Source organism: Chaetura pelagica, unplaced genomic scaffold, assembly GCF_000747805.2.
Source record: "Chaetura pelagica isolate M959 unplaced genomic scaffold, ChaPel_1.0 scaffold222, whole genome shotgun sequence".
NCBI classification, from domain to species: domain Eukaryota; kingdom Metazoa; phylum Chordata; class Aves; order Apodiformes; family Apodidae; genus Chaetura; species Chaetura pelagica.
Window position 1 is genome coordinate 4,112,248 of NW_009952711.1, and position 26,664 is coordinate 4,138,911.

The following is a 26,664-nucleotide window of genomic DNA, read 5'->3' on the forward strand; positions in this document are numbered from 1 at the left end:
CAGGAATGCTGCTGCCTGTGCCTTTTCCTAGCCAGGTCAGTGAAGAGGCCTTAGCCTGAAGTGCTGCTGAAGTACTAGTTTGAACTTCAGCCGTTCGTTGTAATGTGATAACATCTAAATCTGTCTTTTTCCCCGTAGGAAATGTGTGTGGGTTGTTTTGTTGTTGTTGTTTTTTTATTGTGGGGGAGTTTTCTTCTCAAACCTGTACTGCACTGAAATCTGCTTTTAAGCAAGCTGTTCAGGGGAAATGAATTGTATTGATATTTAATTGTGATTTAAGTTTGATCAATTAAATAACTCTTAGGAGAAGGAAAACAACTATAGATTAACGTATGGGTTGCCCCTACTCCTCCACTATTGCATTGATTTTGAGTATGGCTTGCTGTGTGAACTTCTTAAAAAGCACTTCAGAACATCATGTTTCCACTTTTTCCAGGCTTACACTTATTATTAGGCAATATAAAATACATTGTTTGTGTGAGTTTTAGTGCATCAATAAATAGGACCAATTAACTAGAAAGGCTGGCTTTTGTGCTTAATGGTGTTACTGCTGGCAGGGCTAGGATTTCAGGTTTCATCTCTCTGGAAGGATAATGATTTCTAAATTAGTGCCCATCTGCAGGGCTTTGGTGTCTTGGAAGAACACGTAAAAGGATCGATTTATGGCAGAAGGTTTTAATTGCAATATCTGCTCTGTGATGCAGAACAAATGCAGTTTGTAATTAACATGAGGTCTCGGTACCCTTTACTGGTCAAGTGTTCCTTGTGAGGAAGGGTCTGAGGTAAGTTTCAACAGAGGACTTGAGAAAAATTCCCACGTTTTGCAGTTTAGACAAGCCTGGTTTAGAGAAGCTGTGAGGTACTCAAAACTAGTTTGGCAAGGATAAGAAACATTTTTTTTGGATTTAGATACTTTTTCAGTCTATGTAAAATGAAAACCAAACATTACATGTTACCAGGGTTGTTTATCAAAGGCACCTCCTTCAGTTATATCAATAATGAATACGTCTGGCAGAACATGTGCGGTAGCGTTAGATTTCACCCAAGTTCACTATTTAATAAAGTGGGGTAAAGTGAGAATTTCCACGAAAGATGGGGTTGTGCTAAGGTGGGCATGAGAATGAAAAGCAAATACATTAGGAGGTGTAAAACAGTACCTCGGTAGTGAACGGTCTTAGTAACTGTGACATACTTGAGCCTGTTTTTGAGTGGAAATGTGTCTTGCTGCCAGGTAGCTTGGAAGTTCTTCACCTAGAAGCCTTACTTTATTCCCTGAGGTCAGATAGATCCTCCTGGAAAGTTTGGGATCAGATGACATAGTACTAACGTATGTTGCCTGTGTGGAATCAATCGCTTCACAGCTCGTTGTTTAATTGCCGTTTTATGTCCAGTTGCCAAGCCTGACCTAGTGTAGCCTGACCTACAGCTTAAACTATAAAAACTCAAGAGTTGTGGCAAAATACTGGGTAAAGGGAGGCTGTCAAGGTATATGTGAAGTTAATAGGCAATCCAGTGCTTTTTACTAGTGTGGTATCTTGTTTTACAAGGAAATTCTAAAGTATGTTTGTTCTGCTGTAATTTATGCATAGTAAATACACAATTCTTACATAAAACGCTTGTGGGAAATTCAATAGGGGCAATTCAGTTTTGTAGATTTTTCTCTTTGTAGACAAATGTTTTTTTGACATCTCTAACATCCAGGAACATTGTCTTTAAGCAGTAGTAATTGGCATATGACTAACTGAGGCCATGCCCTGCAGTTGCTTATCAAAAGAATCTGAGTATCAAAGGCCAAAGAGTTAAAAGGGTGAGATGCTCATATGAACTTTTGTTCTCGTGTATGTTTACTGCTAAGGCTCGATTTATTTATTTAATTTTTATTTGATACTGGTCAAAGCCAGTGGCTGTTTTAATATTTCTTTTTATATGAGCAGGAACAGTCCTAGTAAGAAAGAATGAAAGACGAAGGTTATGAAAGAGGAGTCATATTTTACAGAGCTAGGAAGCTTAGTCTGCTTGTGATTGTTAGCATCAGCAGTAGCAGTGCAGTAGGCTTACTGATCAAATAATAAATAAAGGGAGAGGTCCAGGAAAAAAATACCATGCTCTAGCAGTTAATTTCTTCATCTTTCTGAGTAGCACAAAACTTTCCATGGGAAGACAAGCTGAGAATTTCAAGAATTTGAAGAATTCATAGGAGGAAGAAGAGTATAGGAATGTGAGGCTTCAGGGTACTTTGAACTAAAAGGAATAAATACAGAAGATAAGGACATATCAGAAACCCTAAATGGCTAATTTGATTTGATTTTAGGGAATGGGAAGATAAGAAAATATACACTGCAGAGGTGCTATTTGATAGCTAGTATTGCAGGTTATAAAAATAGGACACTTTCAGACACAGAAAAGGACAAGTTAATTTCAGCTGTAATGAATCACTGAAGCTGGATTATATGTATATGAGAATTCTGAAAATAGTTACGTGTGAAGTGACTAAGCTACTAAGAATAATGCTCAGTTTATCATTAAAACTAACTGTTACGCTTGGAGATTTAACTGAAGGAAATACCTCACCCATATCTTTTTCTAAAAAAATAAAATAATTTTTTAAAAGAGATAAATTAAGTCCTTAGTATGAGTGAATCTATCTTCTAAAAATAGCCACTGGAAAAATGACCTAGTTGAGTATGGCATGCATAGCTTCTGCCAGAAGGGAATCAGCTAAACAGATCTTTGACCTCAAATAAAATTAGTAGAGGTTTTTAAGTATTTTATCAAAAGATTGCCAGTTGCAATAGGTGATGAATACATCTGGCAATTAAATCCCTGTGTGAGGGGAAATCCAAGATCCAAATTTCAGAATTGGTCTGCACTAATCCTGTGTCTGCACAGGATGTAACTTGAGTTGAGCTGAAAGTTTGTTACCTTTACTGAAAACAGATGTTAAATATATATTTGAAATAATTGCATGTGTTTACCTTGGCTATTTATTATATCTTCGTTGAAGATTCAGATACACATTAAGTCAAGTAGAAAATCCTGGGAATACCATGTTTTAGCACCTAACTAAGATGTATAGCATCTCCACTGACAGATTAAACGGTGGGTTTCGGTTACATTATAGAGTGTGAGCTGAAGCTCAGTGAAGTTAGGGGAATTTTAGCTTTTGATTATGGCAGCAAGGAAAATATTTTCAAAAGAAAAAGGAATTCTGTTTGTACCTCACTGCCACTGTGTAACACTGCGACTCTTGGTTGGAAAGAAACTGAACATATTGTTATTTTAGTTGGCAAATAGGGGTAATGAACTGTGTGCAACTTCAACATGACAGAGGATTTGAAATAGAAAGACTACACAAATGTGTTAACAAACTTGATAGCATAAGATATGTGGAGTGTTAGGCTGTGTCTGTTGAAGAAACAGATTTTCACAGGAGAAAATAACTGTTTCTTGTCTTTTCTTTGCCTCTGGCCCAGAGTTCAATGGACTGATTTCCTTCTGGTTTTTACATGTCAAGAGAGATCACAAGGTTTTGAGTAATGATGTGGTTTTTCTATGTTTAAAAATAAAAGTTTTTATTTCCTTAATTTTTTTCTTGAACTAAGGAATAGTCACTGAAGTGTAACTTATAAAAATGAGGAGGAAAAAACAATGGATGTAATAAAGAATTCATCTGGCTTTTTTAATGTTTCTTAATGCTAAATGTTGGTATGCTTCTTTTTTCTGAACTGACCGGTGACTTCTATGTGAGCCTAATGAGATGCACGTCTTTCTGATTATAGTATAATGATGGTGACACTTAGAAATTATGAAATGTCATGTTATTTTATTTTAGGAAGAGTAAATTTTGCAAAAAATTTATAAAACGAAAAATACTCTTGTTCACTTAGGAAAATATCTGTCATTAAAAACTGGCACAATGTTTAAATTTTCATAAAGTGTGTTGGAATATTGGAGTTGGTTTCTTAACCACCATTCACTTGATCTAGTCATTCACATGGCATTCAGCTTGCCTATTTGCTTCTTCCTCTCAGTCCTTAGTGTTAGTTTAATGGGCTTTTCCTTTTTAAAATGACTGCCTTGCTCTTTATAATGGGAACTTCTGTCTCTTTCCACAGTGAAGGGGAGTCAGAAGTGTGAGCTGAATTGCCGTGCGATAGGCTACAGGTTCTATGTGAGACAAGCTGAGAAGGTGATCGATGGGACACCCTGTGACCAGAACGGAACGTCCATCTGCGTGGCAGGGCAGTGCAAGGTAAGGCTGCTCCCTGTAGCACAGCTGTCTGTGCCATATCTTATTTCTGTGAAAGCCTGATGCAACTGTCCCTGTGAAATGATGTCTTGCATTTCTTTTAATTACTTTCTAAAGTAAATGTGAAAAAAAAATTGACTTTTATTATTACAGGTTTTATTTCTTAGCTAATGTTTCTATCTACTGAGAACAAACTATATAATCTGAAAGTTTGGATTCAGAAGGTGTTCTGGCCACAATTAAGGTAAATTCCAGTGAGTTTTTCCCACATGAAAAAATAAAAACAAAAGGATTAGAAGCTTAAATAAAATATATTATCTTTCTTTGACTAAACTTTAGAGCAGAGATTTTTTTTTTTTTTCATTTTGCATTCTGACCTTTGTTATGAATAAATACACTGCTTTCTGCAAGGTGGTAGCAAGTTTAAGTGTAATGTTATGTGATTTTTCCAAGTCAGGTTAGTGAAAGAAATATTCTTATCAAGGGGCATCTGATGCTTGGCTGGTGTTTCCCATATATGTTGGCAAAAGAATTAGAAGTGGGTCAGATGTGACTCATGAACTCCAATAGTGAAAGGTCAAGTTCAGTGTAAATAGTTGGTTTGCCAGAGGAAATCACTTATGAATCCAACCTTTTCCTCTGCATGTCCAGATTCCTCATACTTGTGCACATCTGGACAATGCCACGTATGTTTCTGTTCTATATTTCTTATGCAAGCAAAGCCATAGCTTTGAATTTCCTCTGTAGATGATAGATCTGTTGATTGTTCTTTAAAGCTTTCCTTGATCTCAAACCAATTCAGAAAAGGCCAGAAATTTGTTTTGATTACAGTTCTGACCTATGACTCAGAAAACTGAAGAACAGACTTAGTATAGCAGCTGTTGTATTATCCGAGTCCTGTGCGAGTACAGGAGTGTATACTGATACTTTTACATTGCAGGTCTGGGATAGAAAGGATAGAAATTCAGCAGCCTTGGTCTCTCATCCTAGCACTGCACATCTCTTAGAATCTGACTCTACCTGTTCCATTACCTTTCCATTAGATGTAGATAGCAATAAGATCCTCCCTTAGCCTTCTCTTAACGTCAGGAATTCCTAGGCTGCAGTGGTATTTAGGTTTACCTCCTTCCCCTGCCTTTCTTTACTTCTGTGGTATTGAAAATAGACCTAAAAATCAAAATCTTGATGTGTTTTTAAACTGTTCATCATTGTTGCTTACTTAATGTTCAGTGAAGTGATGTAGTCTGTCATTCTTAAAGACTTAAATGAAACCAGTTCTGTGCTGGTGCTCAGTGCTTTACAAGCATTAAATTATCATGAGAAAGCCAAAATAAAACAGGTAAAAGCCCTTTTTATTCTGTGCACTTTGTAGTGGTCTTCACTACAGCAAAGGAGAATGAGAGTGTGAGCTGAGAGGATGTGAGGGAGTTGACAGAGTCCTCGTAGGCCGTAGTATTAACTGCACTGGTGCAGAAGGCTGAGCATTGGAGGCTTTGGGAGAGATATCTAGCTCGTTTGTATTTTTCTTCTGAAGAGGAACTTAATTTGGACATTTTCCAGCTTCTTGTGATAAGGTATTTCAACCTGTAGCAATTCACTCCTTATTCAGTAGTTGCAACCTCAGTAAAATTGTATGGTGGATGTCAGCTGCAAGAGACTGGACCTGTCCAACAATGCAATAATTAAATTGACATTTGGTGTAATATGTAAACTGCACTCTGCTTTGTTTCAAAGTTTTGAGTTAGTATTTGAGGGAGTATCCAGAGATAAATATGTCAAACTAAAGGAAAATACAGTATTACAGCTTCATGGTGCTTCGAAGCAGTCATTATTGGCTCAGTTATTCTTTTTTCAGTGATTCCATTGGTTCCAAGATGAAAAAGCCAGTGCTACATGTTTGGTGAAACTTTTCCTCTAAATAGACAATAGCATGTTTGCATTTGAGGGAAGCTGATAATGTTATGTCAGATGAGATATGCTTCATTCTTCTTAAAAGTACATTATGTGTCAGGATAGATTATTTAAATTACTTGTATTGTTCCTTTTTTATCTGTTCTTTATGTTAAATGTGATTTAAGGATGAATGTGTCTGATACACAAATATTATGTTGCATATATTGCCTGTCTCCTTGGTCTCCGAGACTTTCTCAGCTATTGAAGTAATCAAGGTTATTCAAATCTTTGTAGTGGGAAGCTCTGCCTCAGCTGCACCTTATTTTTAATTTTTTTAAAGTCAGATAATTTGAGTCTAATGAATTTATGGTCTCTATCACCCTCTGTTGGACATTTTTCTGCACTACCAGAACAATGATATCCTGTTGAAAAACATGATCTGTTTTGTTCCCAGGACCATTGTTTCTGGTTAGTGTTTGGAAATAAAAGATGGAAAATGTTGCTGTAATAAAAATTACTTAGAATAAAGAATACGATAGAGACAGGTTTACCTCAATCTGAAGTAAAATTTGAACATATATCATGTAAGGCAACCAGAAGTAACATTAGTTAGAAGTTCTCAATATATGCAATGCAGTCACACCTGTTAAAAATGAAAAGAGAATATTTATCATAAATGTCAAAACAAGAATGCTTAATATGTTAATTCTCTCCCTTTTGAGTTGTTAACCAATATTAGATAGAATTGCCTTTTAAAATGAAGTATTGTTTGTTCCTACCAGCAAAAATACACTATAGCACAAAAGAAGTTTTTAATACAGTAGAATCTACAAAAGTCCTTCAGAATGCCTATGAGTGTAAAGGGCCCATTACAGTATCACACAGAAAGGTTAGAACAGCAGTATCTCTCTGAGCAGCTTCCCAGTAATCATTTCCTTACTTCCAGGGTGTCTTTCTTTACTGTTTGCTATTCTTTTGTTTAACTGATCCTTAGAGTTGGATGAAGAAACTGTAACTTGTCCAGAACAAGAGGAGATACATAAAAGCTCATTTTTCAGACATCATCCTTTAACAAAACTTAATACATTCTTATGATGAAATATCCTAGTATTTTTTGTTTTGTTTTCCATCATCTTATTTGTGTGTGACATTGCAATAACTGGCACGTATAATCATGCAAGTACTACCAAAAAAGCTCACTCGTCACTAAAATGATTATGTACTTCCTGGTGAAGACTAGACTCTGAATTCTAATGAAATGAAACCTTTTTAAAGCAATTAAATAATTTAAGAATAAAGCTAGGCACAATTGGAAGAACCAGATTGTATAAGAAAGTGAAAGAAGTATAGCTATGATCTTGATAATCAGTTCTATTATTTCTCTATAAGATGGTATTCTGCACATTTTAACTGTGTTCTTTTTAATGGCTTTTAGAAGGTGAATGAACTTTGACAGACTAATTGAGTTCCTCTTGTGTGTTTAAATTTTTATTTAGTGGCACAGCCGTTTATTGATAATATTGATGCTGAGATTATGTTTCAGTATTATTTGAGTGTGTGTTGTTTCTTTTAATACATTTGCTACCCATCTGCTAACTCTAAATGTTCACAGTGCTTGTCAGTTAAAGAATGCCTATGAAATGGGCTTTTTCAACTTGCTATTTAGCTAGAAGTATATGTGTTCTTGTATTGAGGTATATTTTCTGCTTGTTTTAAATCAGTGTATCCTTTTCTTTCACCTGGAGCCAGTGGGATGATCCTAGTCAGCACCTTTTAAATGGAAAAGAAAAATGCAAGTAAAATATTAAGGAGCTTTTAATAAATAAAGGAAAGTATGAGGAAAAAATGCTCTTAATAATTTTGACCTTGACCATAGTTTACTGAATGTACCCTTAGGGAAGTATGTTGCATGTGTTTCTTGAACACATCTAGGACACTTGTGCTAGAAGTCTTTCCCAATATTCAGCAAGTGTGAGCACTGACTTAGTAGTTTTAGAGACAGAAAAAAGGTTATTTGTGGGTTGTGAAGCAAATAGGTTTTGCAGAGACGTTTGCTACCACTTAGCGGCGCACTTTGCAAAAGTATTATTTAGTATTTCACATAAATCTTCGTTTTGGTGGGAACTGTACGTATTTTTTAAAGGTACCTGAAGCAACTGTTGTCTCTCTTCTGATTTCTTTTATTCCATTTTCTCTTGCATTGTAGTTTATTTTAATCTTCTGAAGTTAACTGAAAATATCTGAATGATTTTAAAAAGCACCCAGTGAGTAGCTTCAGTAGCAACATGACTGCCAGTAGAGACTTAATCTGCCTTTACAAAAAAACATATTAAATGCATCAGATGTTGAAATCCCTGCAAATTTTATAGAAAGGTAACTGAAGTCAGCTCTAGGAAGCATAGCCAAGTATGCAAAATCCCCATAAGACATACATCCTTAGGTAAGGACCTCCCATTTGGAGCTCTGCTGCCACGCACTGGTTTCCAGGTAGCAGAACTATAGGTGGTATTCTTGTTTTATCGTAGGGAATCTTAATGACTGTTGGATCAGAGTAACAGAACAGAGTGAAGAGAACTGTGTGCATTCACATGAGTCAGGGTTATTCCCATAGCTTGTGTTGGAATACAGAGTAGTCCTATGGTTATTCTTGTAAGAGTGAAGAATCTGGGGGGAGAAACTTGTTACTGATTCAGTTTGAGTTGACACAATATAGTTACGGAATAAAAGCCACTGAAATCAAGTTAAGGAGGCATGAAAAATTTTAATAATTTTGTTGGGAGGGAATTTATATGAGATTTGCCTGTCATAATTTTGTACATAACCTTTGTGTTTGCTTCAGCACTAGGAACCCCAATGCAAAATTTTTTTGATTTTTTGAGCTATAGCCTGACAAGGAACTTGTGAAAAGACACAAAATAACATTAAAATTTGGCTTACAGCTCTAAGTACTGGAGAAAAATCTTATCACTGTGTGGTTAAGTGTTTTCACCAGAACTGCTGGGAAAAAGTAAAATAAAATACTTATGCTAGAAAAAGCCTGATTAAACAGACTTTTTTCTTATGTGATAAAGAATTCCAGTGTCAAATATCTGAGTTAAAATCACAATCTTGAAAAATGTCCAAATTAGAATTAAAAAAAAATTAAATGCTTTGCCAAAAATTGATCAAGTTCAATAGCATGTCAATAGAATGTGTAATTAAGGTTAACTGATTCTTATAGTTGTATGAAATATATTCCTTCTTTTAGATCAAATTCGCTAGATAATTTTCTTAAATGGCAAAGAGGAAACAACTTCCTTGCCTAACTCTAAAGAATTTAAAATTAAAATACTTCCAGTTGTATTATGTCTTACTGCTACAGTGTTACACAATTATATAAACATAAAATGAAGTTTGGAGAAAAACAACAGCAAAAAACCCTGAAGAAACATTACATAGTTTTACAGAATGTCTGAATTCTCAAATGTTTTTTAACTGCTTTTCAATATTCTACATAGAATATTGCTTGAAAATTGTTTGCTTTACTTCAGTAAAAATAGATGCTGAAGCACAGTGTAGCATGGCTAATCCAAATTCTGGTTATCTCTACACTCCACTCTGTGTGTCTGATTGTTTTCCTGTGAAATGCAGATAATAATGTATAACCTGCCTATTCCTCTCTCTGAACTAATTTCTAAATAATATTTTTAAAAATCCAAAATAAAATAAAATAATCAAAGTTTTCAAGAATGCTGGGGGTACTAATGGAATTGAACATGTAAATAAAAATTGTATGCTATTTGGCCTTGGTTTTTTTTTTTTTCCCTGATTATATATTAGCCTCCAAGTGAAGCCAGGTTTGTTTATTGATCTGGCAGTATTGCCTAGGCTGGAATAATCAAATGACCACTCTTAGGTGCTACTTCCTTCCTCTGAGTCTCACATTGGGTATGTGCTCTCTTCTACAGTCTTTGGCTGCACGATACCTGTTGATTCTAGCAGCTGAAGAGTAAACCGACCTTGGTAATTCCCTGCCAGTGATATTTTTTTTATGTTCCTTTCCTTTCAACCTTTTTTTTAGCATTTTAGTGTAGTATCTTTTTTAAATTATAGTCCTTTTAGTTTTTACTTTATTGTTCAAAGTTTCTGTTTTGGCTTGAAGTTGTTGATAGTAACTGTGTCTTTCTGAGGCCTGCAGCTGGCAGCATTTGCTGGATAGGAAGTGAGAGTGATGAACTTGGTTGTTTTGAGTTCACAGTATGAACAGCAGTGCATGCAATTTAGTTATCCCCCCAGTACAGTCATGTTGTGCGCCTAACATGCTTTGAAAGAAACAAGATAAGGTCCTGTAATATGGTAATATACCACTGTAAAAGGATGCTGAGAGTGTTTATTAAGAAACGTACAGTAACACACCAGTCCCTTCACGTGGTTGTTCATAAACAAACCTGAGATCTTGCTCACTTCTTCTGCTTCTGAATTACTGGTTTTCTGCCATTATGTGAAATTTAAGTGTAGGTACATAAAAGGAGTATGGACAAAATTACAATATAAATATGATATTAAAACTATCTCTTTTCTCAGTCTTTCCAGAATATTAATGAACCTATTCTAACAAAACAAGGCTGTGGTAAGATAGTTTAGTTTGCAGCACGGTACTGCATTTGCAGGCAAACTGATGAAGAACTATGTACTTTATACTACTGTAGGGGAGGTTGAAGTGTTTTATCTGATATCTCTTCTGTAAGAATTACTAATTTATACTTAATACCTTCTAAGCAACCAAGAGAACTGAATCTGTTTTGGGTTACATTACAGCACTTCAAAGAAAAAAAAAATACAAGAAATTTCAACCAGTTGAAATTCATTTGAAAGAGATGGGAAAGTGAATCATGTTGCTAGTGCATGACCCCTCTTCTGAGACTTAGTAGCAGAAGGAAACAAAGTAATTTAGATTTTATTGCAATGAAACAAAGAGGGCTGCAGCAGAAATAATGTTCTGAAACTGGGATGTAAGGGGTTCTGTTTAACACCTGGACAAGCAAGAAATGGGGAGAAAGTTATTAAGGAGACTGCATAAGAAGTCGTTCTTGTTCTCTGATTTAGAACATGACTGAAAACCACAATTTTTCCTAGATTATAAACGATACCATTAAAAAAAAAAAAAAGTGTTTAGTTGTATAATTTTTCTCTGTTAATTGACTGGACTTATGTTTCATGTGCTAGAGATCAGAGCTTGGAAATGTTCAAGCAATGTGACTTTCAGCATCTCTTTGTGGAGATTAGGTTAGCATTCCCAAGAGGACTTACAGATTCCCCTCTGCAGAATGTATGGAGAGATCCTGGCATCTCGATTAAATATTGAAAGGTAGACATAGTCAGTAGTCCTCCAGCAGAAGGAATGGAATTTTGGCTTTTTCTCTATGTGTTTTATTTATGTCAGTAGAGCCTGTGATGTGTAAGTCATTTCAGGTTGGGCTGCATAAATTTTGTGCTATGGTCCCATGGACCTGTCCAGCTGGACAGGGAAACTTTCTCACTGAAGTTCACATGGTAGTAATGAAGTAGACACTTATCAACGTTTGTGGGGAAAAATAAAGGTACTTGTGAGGATTCATGAGGTGAATGCTAAAACAATCATTGAAACAATAAATGGAATCAATATTTATTTTATTTATTTTTGTTGTTGTTGCTTCTTTCTCTGTCAGTTTGAATCCAATCCATACTGTCTCCTGGGATGTCTGTGGTCTAGAGATCAGATTGTTTGCTTTGTTTGCAGTTGGATAACCCTGTGCTGGTTTGTGGCTGCACCTCCTCTGTGCTACTTGCAGTGTTAGCAATTAGGTGGTTGACTAGTGATATTTCAGAGTTCATCTTCAAATGAGAGTTCTTAAAATACAATATGAAAGTGTATTTATTACTAAAGATTTGCTCATATTTTCTTTTCTAGTACTAATATACCAGCTGGCTACAGGTAAATATTGATAATATTTTAATTACTGTTGCAAGTGATAAAGTTACTGATAAAATGAAAATTTTACAACAATTCAGTAATTTCAGAACTTTAGAATTTAGGGTCTACTGTTAACTACAAAACTTGTAAGAAATTATAATAAACTATCAGGACTCAATAGCTCAAGAGGTCTCAATTAAAGTAGAAGAATTTCTAGGAAGTGATGCCAGTGCAGCCTAGTCTGACCTAAGCTGATTTTTACTAAGGAGCCAAATAGTAAGTAAATATCTGATTTTGATTTTGATGATTTTTTGGGAGAAGATTGGAAATACTAAGAAGAACTGTAACAATATTCCAAAATACCTATTATTTAATCAGGAAACTGGAACAGCAGTCTTGGAAGTCTGGTCTGCAGGAAATTAAATATTTAGGCTTTGTTTTTATTTAGCTACACTATAACATTACTTTAGAACCTGGAAAGGGTCCAGTATGTTTTTAGGCATTTCTATTAAAACAAAAATTACTATTTTAATGGACTGGGTTGGGCAAATTTGTCATGTGAATAAATAAATCCTTGGGAGGAAGGTACATATAGACAGTAGTTCTGCATGTGAATATATTTTTCTTTTTATGCAGGCACTTGCACATACATTATAGGTACACCGGAACAAATAGTTAAGAAGCTGTTCTGTCTTAAAATATGCTTGAAGTATTATCTTACTGTGTTAAATGAAAGCCATAGAAAAAGGTTCTACCATGTTAGGAATGCAAGAAGGCAGTAATGTATGTGTAAAAGAAGAGACACTTGGAAAGTAGCAAAGCTCAAGCCTCACCAGTGTCTAATGGATAGATGAAGTCACTGGACTACATAGAGTGGCTGGTTGTTTGCTCCGAAGAGCTAGTATGGATTCAGATCACTGTTCTAGTCAATCTAGCAAGGCTGTTCTGCGGATTTCCTTTGTGACCGTGGATATTTCATTTAACCACTTCACTTGTCATAAGCACTGCTTAAGGATACCTTAGTGTGTGCTGAATGTGCAAAACAGACCAAAAGTTCCTTTTCAGATTCTGAAGCCGTGTTAGGAACAATTTTTTTTTAACCAAGGTGGAGCCCAATAGAATTGAGGTATTCCTCCTTTGGCTGGCTTCGTTCTTGTATCCTCCACATAGTGCATTTTTGTCCCAAGTGCTCTTAATGCCTAGATTTTCCATCTCAAAAATGGAAATAGTGTGGCAAATCCTTGTTTTAATAGGGTAAACAGAATTTGTGAGACCTAATGAAATATACATAGGGACAGTATTTATAGCAAAGTGTTGCACTTCATTGTAACAAGCCATTTTTGTGTACTTTCTGTATGGTTTGGTCACATTGATCTGCAGGAAGTTGTGTTTTTTCCCTGAGCATGACAAAGATACGGGACAGTATTCTCAGGCAGAGTAAGAATATGAGTCATAATCCTTTGCTAAGGCCAGAGTTTCAATTTTGATGCAGAAGCTCATGTTTACAAGATGTTTACAAGATGCAATTTAGTTTCACAGGACTGTGCAGAGTTCCCTTCAGTTGAAATTTCAAATTGGTTAAGTTTTCCCATAAGGGTTTTGAGCTTTTCTCAAAAGCTCAAAATAAAGTATTCTGGATGTCAACTGGTACCACCTCTTTCTGTGAAATGTAACAACTTTAGATCAGAGGTTTTAAAACTGTGTACAGCAAATCAAAACGAGCTTGTCCAAACTTGGTTGAAATCCTGTGTAATCTGCTCTAGGAGATCCTGTTCTAGCAGAGGGATTGGACTAGACGATCTCCAGAGCTCCCATTCAACCCCTACCATTCTGTGATTCTGTGAAACTGGATTTTTAACAGAACCTGAAATCAGTCAGACTTTTTTGTGGCTTTGCAGTGAAACTGGAATGTTGATACTGACAGTTCTCTCTTTTGTTTTGTGGTGGTTGTTTTTTTTCCTTCCTACAAGTTCCATGGTATTTGACTTCTCTTGATGTCCTACTTAAGGGCTCAGATGTCACAAAACCAGTGAGATTAGTTCAAACCCTTATTAAAAATTTGATTTATTTGCAAGTTTCTGCCCTATTTTGGAGCCCTAAGCATTTTATTATTGTAACAACACATTTTTCTCTTTAGCAGAAATAGTGGCAAAACGAACAAATGTGGTGTTATTACATAAGATTCATATAATTATTACTTTTTATGTCCATGGCCTCTTTGCAGTTACAAGAATATACTATGTTGTTGCTGGTGAGATAATCCAATTTCCTGTAATTCTAACAGTATGGTGGTTTATGAACAGGAGTATTTATACCTTGCTTAATGTAAAAATCATCAAAATGCTTGTGAATAACTTCCTGTTCCCTCTTTGTAACACACAGTGACAACCGATCTGTTCAAAGGCTCTTGTAAAAACGTACTTCAGCACATGCATTAAACTTTCTTTTTAAATTATGGTGCATTTAAAGGTATCAATAATGTCTGCCACATGACATTGTTAGCTTTGTAGTCTGAGGCAGCTTAACCTGGCATCTAAGTGTGTTTCTTGAAATGAAAGCTTGGCCAATGTTAAAGTTGTTGTGCCCACAGCCAAACAATCCTAATAGTTCACTGGCAGTATTTTAGTATAGTTTGGCTTGGGTGTAGTTTTAACAAACCCTGTGTAGTGGAAATTAGAAGCATAAGTATGTGTGTATCCCGTAACAGGGAAAGATGACTTTGAAACAAAAATCTGTTTTCTTCTATAACATACAAAATGTTTTTACAGACATTGCCTTTCCCTTTCCATACTAGAGCTGTGCCTGTAATTTTAATAACTGTCCTTTGCCAGGATGTTGACCTTACAGAAATTAGATACATCAGAGACTTGTTAGTTACTGATATTGGGCTGTTGTTGATGCTACTTACATGTAGTCTGGCTCATTCTTCTCAATTTCATGAACACACAAGGAATTATGGTAACAAAAGTGGGAATGGTTTGGTTCCTATGCAAATATGAAAAATATTTGCAGAATACTAGCAAGCAACTTCAGAAACTAGTTACGAGCAAAATCAGTTCCAAACTTTCCTGTGACAGAGGCACTTCCTTTTCCTTCCTGTCCAAGTTTATCGTTTGTCTAAAGCTGCTTTCTCTAGAGAGGTGTGAGTCTTCACACACAAGTCTAGTGACTTTCTGTAGGTGTTTCAGGTGTGCGTTGGTGAAACCTTACAAAATGCAAGGTGAAATAATTGTTTATCGCAGCATTTTCAAAGGAAACTAAGTTTATGCAAGAGTGTTAAATATATATTCTTACAAAGCAGGTGGTTCTTCCTCAACACCATTCTTGACATATGATTACTAGAAGTGTTGTTTTACACCATAGCTGTATTGCTGATTTGTCTCTTTAACACACACATAGTTTTACCCAGTTTGGTAGGTTGGAAAGTATGATGAAAGGAAGAATTGGGATTCTCTAGTTTCATACTTCTCTTAATGGTAATTGGAGCAGAACCAAATCTAGACTGTTCTGCTATTGATTTGCAATTACACTGATAAGTGCATTCAGAAGAAGAGATAATGAAGGACTTTGAAGTCTGGCACAGCTTGAGTACTGTAAGAAGGAAATGTGTATGTTATACATACCTGTGCAATATGTACAGTACAACAAATAGCTTGAAGAAAACATAGCTTTAAATCAACTGGTATATGCTAAGGTTTGGACTTGTTTGGAAGGGCTTGGATGCAATTTAAGATTCTCATAAACAGTTCATGTAGAGAAAAGTGTGTCTTCAAGTGTCCTCAGTAGTAAAACTGGAGAGGGACCGAGTGTGAAATTGAGAGATCTGAGGGAATACGCATTCACTAAAGCTTATTTAAATAAAATATGAACACAGCCAAATAGGATGCTAAATTAGGGGCCAGATGACTGCTTAATTTAAAAATATTTCTCTAAAATTTTCTGAGATGGAGGGAAAAACTTTTAAGTATCCTTGAGTTTTATAAAGAAGCATGATCTTTGCATCAGATTGTTGTATTGAATAGAAGATGTACATGTGTGTTGAAACTGTATTAGTGTCTGAATACCCTTAAATAGGTACAGTGGCCTACAAGGGAGCAGCCGAAAATGTATTCTTTAAGAATAGAAAATAGTTGTCATAATTGTATTTGTCTCCTACCATGGCAAGCCTTCATTTTGAAGAGATTGTTGCAGTTTATCTCACATTTCAAGAAAACAGGCATAACTGAACAGTCTTTGACCTGTGGAAATCTTACCTGCACAAGGATATTGTTTTACAGCCTATAGAATTTTATTAAAACAAATAAATTTTATTACTGCAAGATTTGTTTGTTTAGAGTTGGCCGTGTGTGGCAGATGCAGTTTATCTTACGTGCTTGAAGTTTATAAAGCCCCTTCACCAACACAAAGTCACAGTGTGACAGACATGACTCCTGAACTCTGGAATGTTTGCAGTGGGCTCTTAGACTGCTTCAAGGTCATTCACCTCTGTTATGGACACTAATGAATTTGCACAGCTACTAAGGCTAGACTGGAGCTTGGAATTGCTCTTGTAGATTTGTTTCCCTCTGATACACTTGCAAGGCTTAAATTTCTATTCTGTAGGAGAGCAAGGCATAAAAAAGATTACTGTTTTGCAAGTGATACTTGTACATTGTGGTTTTATTCCACCTTTCATACAGCTCTGAGATCATTGTTATCTTCAGCAACAAAATCTAATGGTATGAAACAGATTTAGATATAATTGTTTCTGCTTTCCTTATGTATTAGTTGCACATTCTTTATTCCAGTCTTCATTTGATTTTCACCCCCCTTTTAGTGGTAAATTAAAGTAAACCTATATCTCATAAAAAGGGTAAAACTAGGAATTTTTTAATAGTATGTCTATAGAAATATCATTTATTTTTTCATATGATTTTCCGGAAGTATTGTCTTACTTGAGCAGTGTTTCTTCCATCAGTAACAAAACATAAAGATTATCTGAGAGATTTATTGCAGACATATAGTCATCTTAACTTTAAAAGTAGCTTTTTGGAAAGCATACTTCATGCATGCTTTACTGTCCTTGCACTTGTTTGGATAAAGAGAATTCACAAGACCAGATACAGGACAGAGCCAGTTAAAACAGCCCAAAAGCAGATCACTAACAGCAATGTTAACTGACTGGGCCTTCTTGGACTATAAAATGCTTGACTTCTGCTGTACAGTGCTTTCTAAAATGTGGGCTTCTCATTGTTTTTACTTGACCTTTCAATTGTACCAGTGTATTATTCAGGAGCCAGTACAAGCAAAGCATGATGTACTTTCTGTGAATCTAATGTATTAGGAGTTTAAAGCGTTGTGTTTTTGTAGTTGTATTAGTTTTAAATTCTGCACTGTGATATCAACCAGACAGTGAAAACAGTACTTAAGGAAAGCTTCAGGCTTATTTTTATACTGTGAGTCATTGTTAAAAAATGGGTTCATCTTATTTATTTTTCTCCCACAGTGCAGCTTTGCTGAGCAAAGTGTAACTGAGACTTCAGACTACGTCCCTCAGAAAATGTTTTATGTTGAGTTGTTGTTCTCATCTTAAACTTTCTGGTAAATATTTAATTAAAAGGTATAAAAATCTTACCTGTCAGTTAGTTGGTCATTTGAAATGTCTAAGTTCCATTCCGAAACAGAAGAAATTATTCCAGTCTTTTGGGTGGTGTGTTTGGTTTTTTGTTTGTTTGTAGGTTTTTTGTTGGTTTTGGGTTTTTGTGTTTTGGTGTTTTTTTCCTCAGAACTGTTTACTTTTTACATTTCTATGGAGCAGACAGAGAACTTGTAGTCAATAAAAAATTAGGTAGAAGTGGCACTAACTTTTTAATCACTGGTCCAGCAGAGCAGAGGCTGATAAATGTTACTCTAAGAGATTCTCTGGTAACAAGGACAGGGCTGTGTGATTCCACATGGTGCTTTGCTATTCATCAGGGCATCTAGCATTGCAAACTTATTTCCTTTTTTTGACAAAATTAATACAAACAGTTCATTTACATAAGGATTTGTAAACCTCTCCATGGAATAGATCCTAGAGCGTAATTGAATTCTTGTAGAATTTTAAGCTGCAGGACTGAATTATTGGTTATATGAGTGCACCTACTTGATATTATATTAAAAATCTGAGAGTTTTTCTAAAAAATATTTTAAACTCAGTTCGGCCCATAAAAAGAGGGATGTCAGTTCTCAGCAGCACTGCACAATTATATTCCTCAGTAACTGGATGAGTTGTGTAAAGCAGCATAAATGCACCTGGAGAAAATGCTTGTATTCACTAATACTAGCTCTTCGTTTAGTTATTCTTTCCCACACCTTTTTTTGAACCAGTATGCTCAGTTCAGGTTGTCTTACTGGGTTTCAATAACTGGACTCTGATTGTTAGGATTGTCTGTAAGGACAATAAAACAAATTATTTTTAATTTTGTTCATAGAAAGCTGCTCTGCCTTCTTACAGCTTTACTGAACATTTGTTCTCCATTCTGCTTATTTCCTTTCCTAAGGACTTGGGTCCAGGCCAAAGAGCACAGTTACGCTTACATGGGCCTTGGTTCTTACACACATGCCTAACTAAGCAAGGAAGCAGTCCTGTTAAAGTCAATGGGATTACCTGCATGTTTGGAGTTGGGTGCAGGCTTAAGTGCTTTGATGAATTGAAGCTTTACTGACTGGCCGAGTGTTGTAGCACAAAAAAGCTTTTCTAAGCACAGAGGTATTAATGAAAATGCTTAACTGAAGGATCTCACATGGATAGAATCAGAAATACGTATTTAGTAAAAAACCAAGTTCTGCTAGACAAAAAAAAAAAAAAAAAGTGCTTAATAACAAATTTGTCAAGGAATAATGAGTATTGCTGTTGTACTGGAATAGGAAGTCCAGCATATGCTGCGTTTTTCAGTGTATATCAGTGGGAAATAATTGTAGTCACCTAATAGAGTTGTGGTGGCAGTAACCACTCGTATCTTGAACAGCATCATTCTGAGAGCTGGCAATCATTCACATGGGACTTTTCACTCTGTATTTTACTGGACTGCTGCAATCTAGCCATTTCCTTGAGAGACCTTCCTTTTTTAATGTAAAGTTTTTCAGCAGTTCCCAAGCAGAAGTCTGCATTCAGACAAGCAAAGCAATACCATGACTGTTTCCCATCAGAAAGAATTCCTACAAACTAAGCAGCAAATATCTTTCTGAACTGAAGCCTCTGAGAGAGATCTCACAGCACTCTAGCAATCAGCACTTACTGTGACATTAAGATGAAGTTGGCAACGCTGCGTTCATTTGCAGAGGCTGCATTCATTTGCACAGGCATACCTGTGCTTGGTCTTTGGGAACAAGGCCTTGCATAACAGTAAACCCAACCCACTATTTTCATAGTTGTGAGAGCCAACCTTTGTCTGTTGACTTTGGCATAGTTTCGATTCTGCATTGTGGCAGAGACTTACCTGACTCCCCTTGTGAGGGGAAAGCCAAAAGCCATAACAAGACTGAAAAGTTGCTTGATCCCCTCGAGCTGTCTCTTGCTCTCGAGGAGTTGCAGCTGGAGCAGTGACAGTGACCACAAGGAGGAGGAGGCTTTGATCTGGGGAGGAGGGAACCCCTTCTGTTCAGGTTCCTCCAATAACTTTCTGAGCAATTGGGAAGAAATTGGGTTTTAGTTCCAATTTACCTCCATTTCCATGGCATGATCAAAATAAATAGTGTTCAGATCTCAACTCACATGAGCAGTTTGTTCCTATGTGCATACTGTGAAATCAGATTACCTTTTCTTAATCTTTGAATAATTGTGTTTTTCTGGAGACCCTTTCCTCCCACTGTCAAGCCCAGCTAGGTAACTGCACACACTTTACGAGCAAAATCAAGGAACTTTGCAGACCCCCAGAAGGTCTTTACTAATCTCTTGAGCACAGTGGGCTCTCGTTTGAGAACACCTGCTTTGCACAGTATCAGGTATTATTATATAATTGAATGTTTTTTCAGATGGCAAACTGTGAATGTCTTTTTCTAGATGTAGCATAAAGTTGGTTTCAGCCTTCAAATAACAGTTACAAAGTTGCTGAAAGTAACAAATAATGACTCCAAATGGACTGAATGCTATGAGACTGTTTGAATGCTCTCTGCTGCTCTCTCGGATTGAATTTTTCTTTAGGGAATAAATAGTTCAATGCTAAGGCTTATGAGAACAAAGATGTGTGATTAGATTTCAGCTTGGGGGGTGTGCATATGTGTTTTTTTGTTTTGTCTTGGGGACTTGAGAAGTTTGGGGAAATGCATACATTTATGTTTCAGGACTTATTTTCAGGATTTGAACATTATTTGTAACAGTAGAAATTAATTGCAGAACTAAGTCAGATGTGCCTTCAGACTTAACATGCAAAGAAGATAGGGTTACAGTTTGCAAGTAAATAGTGAAGAATTCAAATGACATCTCAAGGCTTTTGCCTTGTTTGATTTTTGTCTTTGAGATCATATGAATGTACTGGACAACAGGACTGCTGCTTTTACTTTCTTACTATTGGTCAGCTTCTGAAAGTCCCCCCAGAATCAAGAAATTTCTCCCGGAACATGTAATTGCTCTTGGCTATTTCAGAGTAGTGTACAAAGTTCTAATTGGAACTTAAAAAAAAATTTAAAAAAATTAATAGTTTATATCTTCAGTTTCCCTGACCTGATCCAAAAGATGTGTTGTCTCTGCAGGGGTAAATTCAGAATCTCCCTCCTTAGTGTACTTTTCCTCCCCCTGCTTCTTTTTTTTTGTTTTGTTTTAGTCTCTTGCAAGGTAGTAGTTACAATAAAGTTGCACCCCTGAGACTGAGGTACGCATGTGACATCCTGTGAAAAATGTTCAGCCTAAAGCCTTGTGTGCTCAAATAATCTATTTCTAGCTTGCTTTGAAGTGATCTTTTGCCATGCTTTTTGGCAGACAGATGCAAGGTTTCTTAGCTCATTCTTCTTGCCATCCAGAAGCTTTGTGGCCACATGATGCTCATACTGAGTGTGCCTGGTACTGGTACTTTCCCTCAGAAAAGCACGCAGGCACGCTAAACACTGAGAAGTCTTTATACCTTTTGTCCTTTGTTTCTACAGTGCAGAGTTGGTGTCTGACCAGTTTGAAGGAGGACAGAGCGAGTTGCATCTGGCTGCCAAGTGTCACATAGGCATTTCTTTAGAAGGAAGAGTGTATGAACAAAATTGCAAAACATGCCATCTTTAGCTGTAAAGCAGTTCTCTGCTCACTCAGTGGGGAACTGCAGGCAGGTATCTCTGGATGTTGCTCCATGGCATTTGTATTGAGTGCATGCAGTGATTTATGCAAATCTTTTGTGGATTTTTTTTACCAGTAAACCTCAGCTTTCACATGGCTATTATTTCAGCATCTGTGCCTAGGGCTGTCTCCTAGAGAATATTACAATTCTGAAAACATTTTTGTAGGTCAGCCTTCTACTCAGGGATAATTAGTTTCTATAATAAAGTTTCAGAAGCCCTTAGTAGTTTACAGTTTACTGTGTTCAGATTGTCTTTTCTGGAATCATATGAACTTCCCCTGTGACTTGAGTCTGGTTAATTCCTTGGCACTGTTGCCAGTGAACCTTGTGTGAAGAAACCTGACTCCTGGCACAAAAGGATTATGTATTCCAGAGCTGGTACAGCTGCATAGAGCTTAGGTTGAGCAATTCCAGCATTTGACTCTTCCAGCACTAGTGACCTACATCACTGTTTACAGGGCTAGCTTTAAAACCTCCAGGGGCTAAAGTTACCCAAGAGGAGGAGGAAATTGGCTCATGTGTTCTCCTCAGTTTTAAGAATATTGTTAAGGAAAGCTATGAAGCCTTCTCATAGGGAGGGTATGTTGGAACACAAAAAGGCGTATATTGTTGAAACTTTTGATGCCATAGCATTTACTGCCTGCTTTTTCTAATCGAGGACTCTTGATAGGTTTTTTAGTTTGAAACTCTTCTTTTTGAGGGACAGAAAAAAAATATTAATTTGATTGCATATGAAAAGTAAAATGTAATCAGGAGTTCACTTTAAAAACAGTTGCAGACTTCATGCACAAACTCTTCTTTCTTAATCCTATTGAGCGTTTCTTTTACAGTGTTACACCAGCTGTAATAGCTCTGGGCATAGCGTGGTGTAAAAGGTCTGTGGTATTTGGAGCTGTTCCTTTTGCAACAACAGTGGAAGCCTTTTGGAAACAAAGACTCAACTCGGTGGTGATTGGTTTACTTTGTCACAGCTAAGCTGTGTTCTGTACTTGGATCACATCTCATGAAGGCTAACTTGGGTATCTCTGCATTGCACTGCAATGTGTGTGTTAGTGAAACCTTCAGCAACCTGGAAGTTACCGGGTCCTAAAGTCACTGTCACCTTGTTTAAAAAAAAATTCCTAATTACTTACTCTTGAGTGCTTTGTTTCGGTGTTTAAATATTATGCTAAATTGCTTGCTAGAAAAATAGTTTTAAAATACATTTGTAATTCAGAAAGCCAAGCTTATTCTCCAACTATAAAAAAGTGGTTGCACTCTCAGAACCATAGGAGAAGTCTAATGCTGAATACAGGGAACAGTTGTTCCAGGGAGAAGAATGTTTTTAGAGATGTTTTTACATTCTTGTTGCTTTATGGGTGAGATTTTCTCAAAGAACTAGGGAAAGATAAACACAAAAGGAGTGTTGACTTGCACTAGTATCTGTGGTTCTGTTACACTTCAGGTACTTCTGAAATTTTCTCGAAGGCCAAAGTGGCTTCTTGACTAAATGGATTTCATCAGCTTTTCTTTGGCTTTGCTAAGCATTACAGATTAGTGATTAAAATTTGAATGTGGAATTCAGGATTAAATTTTGCCTTTGGAAATCTTCTGCTGCAGTGCCGTATTTCGTGAGCAGACCTTCCAGTGAGCTGAAGAGACTGAGATCTCACAGAGTGAGGTCCAGTTTTCTAGTCTTGTCTTTCATGTCACTGGCAAGCTTTTTTGTAGAAGAATCTCTGGAGGGTTGTGGAGCAACCATTCTCAGTAGCTTTGTGGGTGAGAAATGCATGTCCTCTGATCACTGTCACTGATACACTTCTGCTCACCAAAGCAGAGAAGCATTTCTGTGAAAGCTGATGAATGTTTATGAATGTCTGCTGTAGGCATTGCAGCTGCAGTCTGTCCTACCAAACAGGGAAAATGTTATTGCCTCCCACAGTTCCTGTCAGGAAAGGGTTAAAAGTTAAAGGAAACACTGGAAAAGCCGTATCATTTTTAATTACTCGATAAAGTACAGATCAAAGCCATTAATGATTATAACATTGATGGAATGTCACTGTTACACTACTTCAGCCATTTATAGAGAGAGAAGGTATTTTAAAATAAATGGTAAGTAGAGAGAACCTGGCTTTGGTGTTTCTAGTTGACCAAGATCTTTGAGCTTTCTTCACAGTATTTCTATTTTACATTCTTACGTGTGTAAGAACTAATTTAAAGGGTTCAATTGATTTTTTTTCAAGTATGTTTGGTTTTTTTTTTTTGAAGGTTGATTCACATATATTCTTTAATTTTTCATTTTAGTATATTTTCTTTTGTGCCATGTCTAAAAGTCCGATACTTTTAAATTTTCAAATAATGCTTAGCTAAAATGGAAATGCTCCAATACTTAGATTAATTATCTCTGCTTTTTTGTAGAATTGTCACACTGAATGAGGAGGAAAAAGTCTTCCAGATAAAATGATGGTTGTTTAGCCCAGGCATTACTGGTTTGTGGTGCCTGTGTAGATTTTTGCTGTTTATCTGCAACCTGTTCTACACCAAGAAGTCCATTATCTTTTCTTTATAAGCTGAAAATTGTATTCTCAAGGACCATTGGTGTTATTTGTATAGTAGGATCAACTGTTGTATCTTGCCAGAAAATGTTTATTAGGTTTGTTTGATTTTTTTTTCAATAGAGAACGTTTTATTGTTAATTTTCTTTTTTAAGATGGACATAAGATGCATGTAAGCTGGTTTTCACTTCCATTTTGTCCTTGCTGCCTGTTTCACAAGAAATTGATATTGTGTCCTGAATAATTTTATATAATCTATTTCAATATTTCCTGGGATAATAACTTGAAAAGTATTATTCCAAATGTCTTCACTTGGGTACAAAGTGCTAATACTATGTAACTAAATGGATGTTATGTTGCTATTTCATAGGAACCTTTTAATGTATATGGAAAACCTTCAAGCATTCTATATTGATGTTCCATTTACAGAACAGGTTATTTTTCTTGTTTTGTAGTGTGCAGAGGTTCCAATTATATGAGCAATGCCTATGGTGCTTATTTTCTCTGCTCAAGTTCCTGGAATATAGTACAAAGTGAACAGAAGTTTTCTTTCACAAATAGGTGGATAGCTGGTCTGGATTACAAGACATGGGAAGGTTGAAGAGGACTGAACAGCCTAACTTGGCTTAAAAAAACCTTGTTTCTACCTGAGCAGAACAAGTCCTCACCCATGGGCTCATATTAAAGCCCTGATGCTTTGCCCCTAAAGCATTTAGTCCCTGCACTTTTCTCACATCATTATCAAACTTGCCTTCTAGTTTCTTGTTTCAGCTTACTCATGACTATTGGTCTGACTCCTCTTCCCATTAGACACACATCTTCCCATCAGCAGCCTCTTCCTTTCCCATATCAACTCTGTGGTTTTGTTACAGAGTGGTAGCCCGTGCTTCAGTAGTCATTCTCTGGCTTCTCCTTAATCCTTGTTCTTCATCATTATTATTTTTAGAGTCCTACAGGAATGTTTTCCATTTTTGACAGTGGACCACACAGATAGAAGAAATCTGCACGGGAATAAGAATATAGTGGAAAAATAATATAATCCTTTATTTTGCCATTTTCAATGGCCCTTTTCAGTGAACACTTCTGTTCAGCTGGAATATTCATACTTGCAAACTTACTAATGCAACTGCATTGCCTTGTCTTTCCAGAATCCCAAGTCTTCCTTTATGAACAGTTTTCTGTCTCAGGGTATATGGGCAGTGGATGCCTGTGTGATCATATAGTTCTGCACTGATGTTGGTTAAAGTCATTGCTATTTAGACAGCTAGCCTGTTAATTTAAAAGCAGCATAATTGAGAATAATCTATAAAATATCTCAATCTAACCTGGTTTTGGAAAGGATAAAGGATTTATTTCTTCATTGGAGCAGTGAAAGGTGATGAGGGCACACCTAATTAAAACACAACATTTTTACCAGCTCAGACCAACCATAACTTTCCCACTATTCAAGAGTTCAGTTTAAAATATTTGAAAATATGTAACATTTTTTAGTTCTTATTATGCATATATAGGCAGTAATAACATAATAGATTGGCTTGAATTAATTTATGGTATTAATTGCTGTTATAAATTTCTCTTCTGCTTTGTGTATCTTCTATATTAATTCTGATTTATAGTGCTGGATTAAACCTCAGTTGGCTACTAAAACTCTATAGCCAGAAGCAGAAATCTGACTGATGTGAGACTATTTTATAAGCACTAGCCCATGCCTTAGAAACAATCTGGTGAAAAGTCAGAGGTTTGAAAACATGGCCAGGAAAATGCTCAATTAAAAGTTTAAATGTGGTAGACCAATCAGGGTAGAGCAAACAAAAGCCATCTGTCTGAGTTAACTATCAGTTTCACAACATGTATGTCATCACTGTATCTTGTCTTAAAAATTTAATAGATACTGAACTGTCCACAGTATTCTAAGACTCTTTGTGACTGAGCTCTTTGCTACTTGGTAAGTCACCTGAATTCAATCTTACATGAAACAAAATTAAGTATCTTAAATGTGCAGTGTTGTGCTGCTTCTATCAAATCAACAAATGCCCCAGTGTTCTGTTGACACTGAGTAATCCTGTTGATGTTGTTTGAAAGGTTGCCTAGTTTTGGTTCTTTTGTTGATCACAGACTGATGTTTGTGCCACACTTTGTTGAATAAAAAAATGTGTAACAGAAGACAGGAAATTAAGAACATGAATATCTGAATAGTGAGGAAAGGTTACTCAGGAATTCACATCAGCCACTTAATTGTCCATTGAAGTAAGTGGCAAAATTGTTGATATTATCCTTGTAGAAGCAGAGTCAATAGACATTCAGTGACATTTCTGTCTGAAATGGGCCCTCCCTTTTTTCAGTTATGACAAAGAACATTCTGTTTAACTTCCATTTTGTTTGCGCAATGACAGCAGTCTGAAATAATTTCCAGTTTACCTGCAAATGTGTTGTAAATTTCCCTAGTGTCATCAGCTATATGATCACAGATTCATGACACCTGTTCTTGACAAATAGTTCAAGCTCATCTTGAGCTGTCTAATATGAATTTAGGATTGATCTATTCAGTTTTATTGGTCTGTATAATACATGCTCGCATCAGCTGTAATACACAGTCAACTTCACAATCCATACATTATTCTGTAATGATGACATATAAACTGTCAGTTTTGAGTGTTTGAATTCTGTGTTAATTTCTGTGTAGGTCTCACAGTCTGAATAAGAAGAGATCTGGGGATTGCCAAAAGCATTTTAGAAAATAAGTTACTAAGAGTATTGCAGGCAGCCTATAGTCAG

General features: G+C 36.2%; 1 protein-coding gene across 1 annotated transcript in view; it reads left to right on the top strand.

The window, feature by feature from the left end:
- Positions 1–26,664, top strand: part of THSD4 (thrombospondin, type I, domain containing 4) — a 230,732-nt gene that overhangs the window by 88,334 nt on the left and 115,734 nt on the right. Inside the window, exon 6 of the mRNA XM_009994405.1 lies at positions 4,116–4,252. Within this exon, the coding sequence (XP_009992707.1) occupies positions 4,116–4,252 (137 nt within the window). The remainder of the gene's footprint in view (positions 1–4,115; positions 4,253–26,664) is intronic.